Below are 11,582 nucleotides of genomic sequence, written 5' to 3'. Positions count from 1 at the left end.
TGGGTGCAGCCTGAAAAAAGTCCTGTAACCGGCAATGGGAGGATGTAATGAGGGTGGATGAGAGACGCAGATCTTGTGCAGAACGGAGTTGCGAGATATTTTGTGACAAGAGAGGAGATGTATGTTGGTGCAGCTTTGTATATGGTCTTGTAGGTTAGTAAAAGTATTTTATTTTGGATTCGGTAGAAAACAGGCAGCCAGTGTAGAGACTGATTGAACCGAAGAATAACGATTTGCAAGGAAAATCAATCTTGCAGCAGCGTGCAAAATAGATTGTAGGGGTTTGAAGGAAGAGTTGAAGAAACACAGGATTGGTGGGGGACACAAGGTGGGTAGCCTTGCATTATTTAATGTTTTACAATATACTGTATACTGTAAAAATTGATCTAAAATTAATTTTACACCATTAAAATCCCCAAAAGCTCTAGACGGTCCCCAAACTTTCATTGAAAATTTCCATATCTGCACTTCTACATTCCCACTTCGACCACTGGTTTCATATGTATAGAGAAGTACACAATTTACAGTTTGGAGCTGTCATTGCTGATATATCCAGCAAGTAAAATGTTCCCATGGTTTATAGGCCAGCCAATAGGAGAACATCAATAGACAGAATAACATTATCATGGATCTATTCACTTTTAACAGTGATTTATCGAATACTTGGTTTGCACATACATTCTCTTCATAGCATATTTCAATAACTTTTATAAGTCAATTAAATAACAGATCAATGTTCTCACCCACATTCCTGAGAAGTCATAGCGATAAGCGATGATGGTGTATTTTACTAAATCATTTTACATTGAATATAAATATTTCTTCCAAGTGATTGTGAAGGTCTCCACTGATATTTCTACCATGTAAATACCTTTCTAATCTTCTATACTGAAGCCACCCAGTGAACAGCTAATATTACACTTTGTTTTAAGGTGACCTCACTCCAACATTGCACTGATCAGCTATGGTGATATTTCATTATTTGTTCTTGGCTAAATCTCCAAATCCGCTAGAGATCTAAACAAGATTTACTGCTCCTTCAAGATACTAACAACACAAAATAAGTTAGGGTATGAGGAATCTATACCATAATGTCACAAATAACAGTCAAATTAATGTGTCAGATTTCCCTAGGTCCCAATACTTCCAATCTATGACGGTTGCCTCCATGGTACTGTTGTAAATGGGAACAACCCATAGCAGTATGATATAAGAGATGAAGCTGACAACTGCTCCATAGAGACAGTTGTCAATGATATTTATTTTCAAGTCATAGAAATCTTTAGTGCTATTTCTTATTAGTATAACTAATATAAATAAATGTCATATACAGTTGAAGCATAACCATTACTTCACTTAAGAAACAATTATATTCATGCCGCTCCTACGGCCCTTGATGATGTTTTGGGGAAAAGGAGCTGAGCCAACTTCTCTCTAATTTCCCGAGTTTTATGTCCGTAGATGAGTGGATTCAGAAGTGGCGGCACCACAATATATTGCACTGACATAACTGTTCTTAGTTCATATGGGATGTTGGTGGGAGTGAAACGGTGACTTAGAATCTCAAACAGCACATTGATCACAAAGTTGGCAATGGTCACCAGGTGGGGAGAGCAGGTCGCCAAGGCTTTGGTTCTGAAGTCTTTTGAGGACTGGGCACAAACTTTCAGAATTTCAATGTAAGAGAATAAGATTAGCACTGGCAACAAGACTATAACAGCTGCTGTGATGAAGAGCCCAAATATATTGTTTACAGTTGTATCAATGCAGGAAAGTCTCACAACTGACCAGTTGTCACAATAAATCTTCAGTATGACAGAGTCACACAATGGGAGCCTAATGGTCAACGTAAAGTGTACAGAAAATAAAATGATACTGTAGAGCCAAGCTGCAATAATCAGCTTGACAACCATCATTAAGGTCATTATATTGCTGTATCTCAATGGGTTACAGATACACAGGTATCGATCATATGCCATAACAGCTAAAATGGTTAACTCACAACCCATGTAAGTGTGGATGCAAAAGACTTGTGTAACACAACCAATGTAGGAAATGGTTTGTATTTTGCTAATTAGACTGACAAACAGACTGGGGAAGAAGGCACAACTCCCATAGAGGCCGTTCAAACACAGAACAGCTATGAAGATGTACATCGGCTCATGTAGACTCTTATGTATAACCACAGTAGAGATGACTGCACAGTTGGACAGTATAATGACCATGAATCCAACTAATGTTATAACACTATAAAAATATCTTATTTCAGCCATTTCCCCAAACTTGAGGGTCAGGAGCGAGGGGTGAATATAAGTTGAATTTGACATTTTCACTTTTATCTTTTATGTTGCATCCTGAAAAACAAACAAATTATAAATATTAATGACATTTCTTATGTTCTTTAACCACATTGTATATTTTAGAAGTCTGTGCATGGATTTGTTGTATTCATACTGGACTATAAACCCACAAGTAGACGTCAGGGGGGGTAATTTATGAAGCAGAGGAAATGCTGATGCACTGTACATTGTTTAGTTGAATCATTTTACTGCATGGCCCACATATTGGTGTTCATTCTCTGGTCCATCTCAGCTGATGCTTTTCAGTAAAGATCCCACCATAAAGTAGTGACCATTAGTTTTGTACCACCAGCATAAATAATGATAACATTTCATTTCTCTTACATAACTGTTTGATTCTTATTTGTGCTATACTGTAGAACCATTAAACACAGACATACAAGCAAAGAATCTGACAGCGGGTAAGGACCATTCGGCCCATCTAGTCTGCCCATTATTTATCCCTGATAACCCCAGACCCCATTTGTTCTTATGAAATTCTTTTCAGACTTTTTATAGCCTTTTGTCTGCCCCAAAAATGTTTAACTTTCCCACCGGCCTCTACCACCTCTGCTAGGAGTCTATTACACTTACACACTGCCCTTTTAGTGAAGTGATTTTTTTCTTACATTTTTCTTGCAACTACAACCCTCCAATTTTAGTGCATTTCCTATTGTCCTAATACTCTTCCTCTGTAGAATAATTCCCTTCCGGCACGTTGTGTACACCTATTAAATATTGAAAGCTTCTCTCATATTCCCCTCTCCTTTCTCTGTTCCAAGCTATGTATATATATATATATATATATATATATATATATATAAATATAAATTAGTTTGAATTCTTTAGTCAGTCCTAGTAAATGTTGTGATTTAGATCATGCACAACTATAGTTCCCCCTCTTTGCACGATCTCTAACTTATTTATGTCCTGGAGAAAGAATCTCCTGAAATGAAGAGAATATTGTAGGTGGATTCTCACCAATGACCTGTACACTGTCATCACTGTAGGTTACCTTATACCTTATACCTTACTCTCTACACAGCTAACACAAGACAACAACCCTTTGACCAACATAGTTGTGTAACTGAACAGACAGCCCACAAAATACTATGTAACCTTTGTATTCTAGCTGGACAAATATTCAATATGATGTAGCGCTTACCCTTGGGTATCAAACCATTGTCCCATAGATTGTAAGCTTGCGAGCAGAGTTCTCTTACCTCTCTGTCTGTCTGTATTACCCAGAATTGTTTTATTACTGTTTGTTCCCAATTGAAAAGCATTACGGAATATACTGGCGCTATATAAATAAATGATGATGATGGCGATAACCACCACTCTCGCTACTATCTACTCCAACTATACAACGTAGCATCTGAATGCCCTTCCCACTTACCTTACTACATGGTTTCCTACCTTTTTAAGTCTCAGTGAGTTAAGTGACTTTGAGATCCCTTCCTCCTCAGTTGACATTTTTGTGATATTAATTCTATATTCAGCCTTTAGGTTTCTGAAACACAAGTGCATGATTTTACATTACTTGTGACCATGTCTCTACTCTACCTCAATCATCAATCATTAAGTTTACCTGAAAACTGGTCCACCGTTTATATCACCTGTAAGAGGGCAGACTTTACCTTAAATACTATTAGCAATCTCACCAATAATGATATTGAAGAGCGCTGGTCCAAGTACAGATTCCAGGTGTACTCCTCTTAATGCGCTCCAGGGGTAAATGTATCAAGATGCAATTTTTTCAGCTATTTAAAATCGCGAGAGATAACCAGCGATTTTAAGTGCAATATCCAATCTCTGGGGATTTGTTTCGATTTTAAAACACCTATCTCTCCCATATTGTAGTCAAACTCACCGGAGATTAAACACAATCTCACCCGAGATTGAACAGAGATAAAAGGATATTGTCTTATCTCTTCAATGTTAATATAACAGGAGGCACAGTGGAAGTTTAAATAAAGCATGTTTTTGTTGTAAAGGGGAAAAATGATTATTAATTTTCTTATGAGGTTCAAAATAATTTATTAATAATTTAATGGGCTTTTTTTAAAAACTTTATTATATTACAGTGGCTTAATATTCCTTCACCAGTGGGGCAACATTTATATTTTCATGATGTGGCAACTCTTAATATTTCCTGATGGGGCACCATTAAAAGTATAAACTTGTGGCACTACAAGTGTCAGCATGCACATGAGCACTTGTATTGTCACAAGTATGTAGATTAAATGGTGTCCCCATCAGGAAATATTAACATGATGAGAAAAAAAAATGATTGCCCCACTGGTAATTAGATAGTAAGTCAATATAATATAATAAAAAACAACACATTTATTCATTACATAAATTTGCACCCATCATGTGTAGGCGCTGAATTTGCTCTTGGTAAGGGACATATTTCATAGATAAGTGTATGTCAAAATAAGATGCTTCTCCAGGGGAAGTGTTGCTTAACGTGCATCTAATGTTCCTTACTATACTATAATATATGTGCACCTGAATGTCCTTTATCTGTCTCTTGAAGTGTACCAGGCTGCAGGCATTAGGTACACGCATCTTAAAATAATGGTGCAATTTGGGCATATGGGTAGTGCAACATATTATACAAAATCTACAAAATTAATTCATTCTGAAGCATTTGCATCTAACTCTAAACTAAACAAATGCAAATACATAGATTGATGCAGATGTTTCACAGACATGCAGCCACCAATGTCTGTATTTGTTGGAGGATGATAATGCAGATGGCTAAAAATAGTAACAGACAATACACTTTACTCTCCAGCAGCTACAATAGTTATTCTGTTACCTTAAGTATCATCTGTTCCCCACACATCCTTTTTTATTGTAAAAATGTAGCCAGACCCATCTTTACCTTCTGTTCCATTTCATTGCAATTCTTTTTTTGTGTCATGATCCCCTCAATGTACATTAATAGGTAATATGTTGGTGCTTTATAACTAAACAATAAGAATAATGTAGCACATACTGTAGACTGATTAAAAAACATTACAGAAATGTGCACTACTAATTTATTCATATAATAATTTGTTACCCATGAGTTAATTTATACATTTTTTTGCCCTTCTACAACATAAGTTACGCTTTTTTGAAACTCCCATTGTGCCTCCTGTTATATATTAACATCGCTCTGCTGTGTAACAGTGATGGGTTTGCCAATCTCCCCTATAGAAAACAGCGTGTTGTACCTGGCGATTTTCAATTCAAACTTGGGTGAGTTCACAAAATATCAACTTCATCTGGCGATTTGTTGCTAAAGTAGGAAAATGTAGGGACTGCGATTTGTAGTGATTTTGAGGATGGCGATTTTGAAAGAAACACTTCTCTGGATATTTTATATCAAATCGCTGTTTACTACTCGCCCGAGAAAATTGCTGGTAATGCAAAATCGCAGCTTGATACATTTACCCCCTGGTCTCAGTTGTCTAATTGTAAAACACCTTTGGATCCAGTCCCAAGCTTTCTCATTTATCTAGCGGTCTTCAGTGTGGGACAGTGTCGAAGACCTTACTAAAATCTAAATATGTTATATTTACATCTCCATCTTGATCTATTACAATTGTCACCCGGTCAAAAACTCAATCATATGTGTTTGATATAATATCCGCACAGAAAATCCATGCTGCTTGGGACCTTGCAAATTTCTGGATTTGGGCTAAATCACTTTAAAATTAAAGTAAATAAACATTTTAGCCGCCTTTATTTCAAGCACCATCTGTACGCGCTTCTGTTATAAAATACTTCTAGACTAAGCAAGATGTCTCCCATTGAAAGCAGTGACTGAATATTGATTGTTTTTACCACCAAGATGAGCTAACAACATGGGGAGAAGATAATTTGGATGTCTGCTAAATTGGCACGTCTTCCATATATGTAACCTGTAGATCATTACAATATGTCTTCCTGCAAAGTAATATATGTATTTTTGGTATTTTATTGTAACAAGACGATCATTGTTGTCCTGCATCTCATACAGATTGTCCTATACTGCTCACATTGAATCAGATCTTACCTCTCTGTCTGTATGTATTACCCAGTATTGTCTTATCAATGTTTGTTCCCAATTGTAAAGCGCTATGGAATTTGCTGGTGCGATATAAATAAATGTTGATGATGATGATGAACCAACATGCTGAGCAAATCAATACAAATCTCAGACCCAAATCAGAATTTATGATATTACTAAGCAGTCAGGGATGGAGCTGAAAACTTGTAGCTCCATTATCACAATGCTTCATAGTGTAGGAGCGATATCAGCTAGTCTACAGATACATACAGTGGGAATTGAACAGAAAATAATCAATTCAATCTTACTTGATTCTGTTATTATAATTTCCTTTGTAATTGGCATACTGTTTTGGTTTTCAAACACTAAGCCATGAAAACTACTTTGTATGGAGAAGACTTTAGGCTCCAAAAGCCTATGAGGTCAAACTGAGACATATTTCAAATGACCGTTTCCATGAATAAATTGCAGAGATAAATTGTAAGTAAAACTAAACTTTTCACTAAATAATTAATGTGCCACTTTCTTCTAGTTGACTCTATCATTCAGAATATAGACCTAATTAAAGATTCTCTCTCTCTAGAGTCATGAAAAACTGTTATGCTAATAAATTGCATGTTTACTTTTCCAGACCCTTCTGTGGCTCTATCACTTTATCAATGAAAATAATATACATATTACTCACTATATCAGGGTTTCAGTCTCTTTTCAGAAAGATGTGTTGTACTTTTAATTTACAAATTCAAATTAGCATTCATGATGTTTTTTTAGAGAATATATGACATTTACACACTATAAACAAAGTTCTCACTTACCAATGCTGTTAATATTGACCCCAGTTTAGCAGATGTCATGAAGGTCACTGTACACTGCGGTGCAGTGACCAGTGTTTATATCATTAGGTTAGGACCCCAGCTGGCACTGTAGAAATGTCAACCAATCAAATGGGAAACTAATTGAATTTTAATGACTTTGTTGACATCTTGTACATTTCTGAAAATTAATCTATTGGGAACCAGATTCAAAATCAAAATATGTGTTCATTAGGCAATATGAAATCTGCCTGAAACTGTGCTTGTCATGTTTAATAACTTCTCTGGGTTATAGAGTTCTGAATGGTATCTAATTGCAAAAGAAAATACCACTGCACTAGGTATCGCTATTCCAGTATCATAATACTTATCAATTATAAAGGTTGAGATAATTTGGTTACTGGATGGTGCACTTCTACACAAATGGCTAATGTAAAGGCAAAAAGAGAGGATAGAGAGGAATTGTGTATATGGAGGCACTCTGCGATCTTCTAAATAATAAAATAAAATATCTATTTCTTTATTGATATACCTTAAGAAAAATCCCTCCTAATTTAATAGCGAAATATTAAAACCAAAGTGACTAAAGTGATTTAAAATAGCAAAATGAATTGCATTGCTCCGCTACTTTGTATCAGTATATATAAATACTCAATGTATAATAATCACGACTATATTGAACTTATCTAACAACTTGAGATACCACTCCAAATTGGAATGATTTAGGTATGTGTGGTATACATTTGACTAAATACCATGGTAACCTTGATTGAAACAGTTTATAGGTAATGAGCCTATATGAAGATTAAAGAAGGTCTCTGGCAATTATTTATTTATTTATGCAGTCCATTGTCCCAATAATCCTCTATAGTAACTATATTAGTCAGTAATAGGACATCTTAATATAAAAAGGACTCCATATAGATATCAAACATGCCCTTTATACGATCACACTAATCCACATACACGCTTTTATATAAAGCCCAGTAAGGGTTAACTTGTAATTGGATTACTAGGACTTTATAGAATCTCTGCCTAGCGATTATTTAGTTAGTTATATAATCTAGCAATATATTATCCCAGTAATTCAAATTGTATATTTGGTTGATTGATTATTCTGTTATCAATCAGGCACCTAATGTATCTGTTAGATCTCCTTCTCAGTTTCAATCATGCCGTTTTTGCGGTCATACACACACACGCTTGTGCTATTATATAACCCATACAAGGTTGAGTGATATCTCAGATTACTGAATTAAACAAAAATAATGAGGAGTGAATGATCACAGTAGCAGGATAAAACGCCAACGCGCGTTTCGCTACATGCTTTTTCAAGGCCTTGAAAAAGCATGTAGCAAAATGCGAGTTGGCGTTTACCCTGCTACTTTAAGATGAAAATCCATGTTAACTTCACTCTTATCTCCCCGTTTCTTCTTAAAAATAAGCATCTTAACTTTTGCACAAGATAAGATCACTAATGAATCAGGCCCATAGTCTCTAATAATTATGGAGTATATGATAACCCTGTGGTGTAAATTATTAAGTGTAATACAGTGTGGATACACGGAAGGGTGTTTTGTATTGCATATAATAACATTATTAACCAACTGAGGAAAGTTAAAAAAGTTTTGATTGGATATTTAAAGTTAGTCATATAGAAATGGAAACAATAATTCAATTGCAATGGGCCTGTTAGTTGAAGGAATAACTGCAGCCAGGAGAGTGCACAGGATGTCTGTGTACACCAACATATTCAAGAATCTATGCAATCCCAAGGGCAATGATATCAGGCATTAGCTAACCATGGAGGAGATGAGAACGGCACTGAGGGACTGGCACCTACAGCAGGATCCCTGATGAGGAAACTAATGGCAGCAGTGGCCAAGGCGGCAGCCCAGTTGACATTCAGGAACAAAGTGCACCAGACTCCCACAGAGCAGAGTCCTCTTCTGAGTAGCAGCCTCTTCTGAACAGAGGTATACATAGAATTAGGTGCAGGGCTGCCAGGTTAAAAATCCAGCTGGCGGCCTTAGCGGACAATGGGACTGAAGCTGAGTGGGCACAGGTCATCTAGTGATTGAAGGGACAGAAGTCCCAGAGCACTCTGTGGCCTATTTGAGCAGGAATCTCCTGAACCAGGAGGTGGGGTATGCCACAATTGAAAAAGAGTGTTTGGTCATTTTGTGGGTTGTGAAAAATCTTCAGCCCTACTTGTATAGACAGCATTTTACTATGATGACTGCTCATAATCCATTAATCCACATACCTGAGGGGAGAAGGGCAGACTGTGGCAGTGGAGTCTTGCACCACAAATTTATAAATTTAATTTTGTTCACAAGCAAGAAAAGGCCCACATCAATGGGGACGGATTGTCTTTTCAGGAAGAGCCGGATCCCCTGTGTCACCTCCGGTAACCCTAGGAAACAGCGGGACCAGGAGAAAAATTGTGGGGACATGGGGTCCACTGGTGGCCTGCATGGACAGGGGAGGATGGCTGGTTCATTTTGATATAATTTATTACATAAAATGAATTCAATTGGTGGTGCAGTATGCCTATGTATGTCATTGCAAATGTACCGATTTTTGGATTGGAAATATATTGATTTCTGAGGTAGTATGCAGTCTTGGAGGAAACATGTTTTTGTAACATTTTTCAAGAAAGACATCCCATGCTAATTAATTGTTGCGTATTAATTGTTAAGTTTAAATTGCATTAAATCCAAGTTTAGAGAATATATTGCATCCTGATGCTAAACATTGAATGTGACATCTCAGACTTTGTAGTTCAAGGTATGGGCAGGGGCTGGTTTACCCTCTGCCAACATGTGTTGCAGAAACTGTATAAAAAGAGCTGCATTTTGTATTTCAACTGTTATATACCATCTATACTTCTGGATGATCACTAGTACCTCTAACTAGTAGGTCACATTCCTGATAAGGACCCAGTTTCCCTGCAGCTCTTACCATTGTGAAAGGCCAGGGGGAACTACCCACAGCAACCCTGATCATAAGGTCAGGTGTACTAGCCCGGGTAACCAGCAAGTGGTTGCCCTAGAAGCAAGTGTGTACCCAGGAGGAAATGGTTCCAGGTGATGGTGAAGGAGCCTCGTGGTAGCAGCAGCTCACACCCTATAGTATTTAGAGGGTATTTAGGCACATTTTGGATAAAGACTGGGTACAGTGGAAAGGCAAGCCCAGCCGGTCCCCAGCAAAATGACAGGGTGGCATAGGAAGTCCGTCCTGTCACACTGCTGAAAGTGAAGGGGAGGTTTCTCCAGTTGATTGTGATCAGAAAATTAGTTACATTCAAAACATGTCTGATGCTTGGGTATATCTGGAATAATAAGTGAAAGTAAAGTATAGGAAGGTCAAGTAGGCAGGTGGGCTTTCGTAATAGAGTAAATGAGGGTGAGAATTTCTAACCACTGGTCTTCGAGAAACTTCAACAAATTTGGTACAGGGTGCAATCCTGAACGCATTTCCTCCCACTTCGACCAGATAAAAACAAAAAGATTGCACAAGGTTTGGAACCAAGTACCATTTATTTAAAAGCTACATAATAGCTTAAGTCTATTGTTTAGTAAGAATGCAGACTGAACTCTTAGTTGAGGACCTTCTGATTTCAGCCCATTCATCCAGGAACAAGATGCTATGTCCTTCCACATATGAATTCATGCAGACTTTTGGATCCTGGCCATATGTAAATAATAAGCAATATAAAACAAATTTAGGCCTTTTGTATTTGATTTGTGTAAGCAGATTGACTCTGAGAGAGAAGGCTTAATTATGGTGCACGAGGAGAATAGAGAGACAAGTACATTTTTAAGTTGAAGTTATTGAAAAAACTTGTCAGAAGAAAAGTCACAAATCTCTTGAAATTCAGGAAAAGAATACAAGTGTGCCATGTCTGGTATAATCTGTATGTAATTCCTGATCTAGTCACTGACTACCTTATAGTTAATACACTCTGGGGAGGAGAAATTGAGCCATAGGGGAATCAACCACCTGATATTATAAATAGGGATGTGCACCGGCGACTTTTGAGGTCTCGTGTTTTGTGTTTGGGATCCGGATTTTCTCGATGTTTTGGGTTCGGATTTGTTTTGCAAAACACCTGCCGAAAGGTTTTGGTTCGGATTTAAGGTTTTGGATTCGGATTTTTTTTGAAAAAAAACTAAAAAGTGTAAAAATCAAGTTTTTGGGCTTATTTTCACTCCTACGCTATTATTAACCTCAATAACATTCAATAACAATAATTTCCACTAATTTAAAGGCTATTCTGAACACCTAACACCTCACAATAATTTTTTTTTTTAGTACAAAACATTGCAACGAGGTATCTTTCTGGACTGCGTAGAGGAGTGTTTCCCACAATACAATTAAAAA

General features: G+C 36.9%; 1 protein-coding gene across 1 annotated transcript; it reads right to left on the bottom strand.

The window, feature by feature from the left end:
- Positions 1 to 1,373: 1,373 nt before the first annotated feature.
- Positions 1,374 to 2,327, bottom strand: LOC142138618 (olfactory receptor 52D1-like). Its single transcript, XM_075195424.1, has one exon. It carries the CDS (start codon positions 2,325 to 2,327, stop codon positions 1,374 to 1,376), a length of 954 nt encoding a protein of 317 aa, XP_075051525.1.
- Positions 2,328 to 11,582: the final 9,255 nt, after the last annotated feature.

Source organism: Mixophyes fleayi, chromosome 2 (assembly GCF_038048845.1).
Source record: "Mixophyes fleayi isolate aMixFle1 chromosome 2, aMixFle1.hap1, whole genome shotgun sequence".
NCBI lineage: Eukaryota > Metazoa > Chordata > Amphibia > Anura > Limnodynastidae > Mixophyes > Mixophyes fleayi.
The sequence above is the reverse complement of the archived record's forward strand: the minus strand, read 5'-3'. Positions and strand labels throughout refer to the sequence as shown.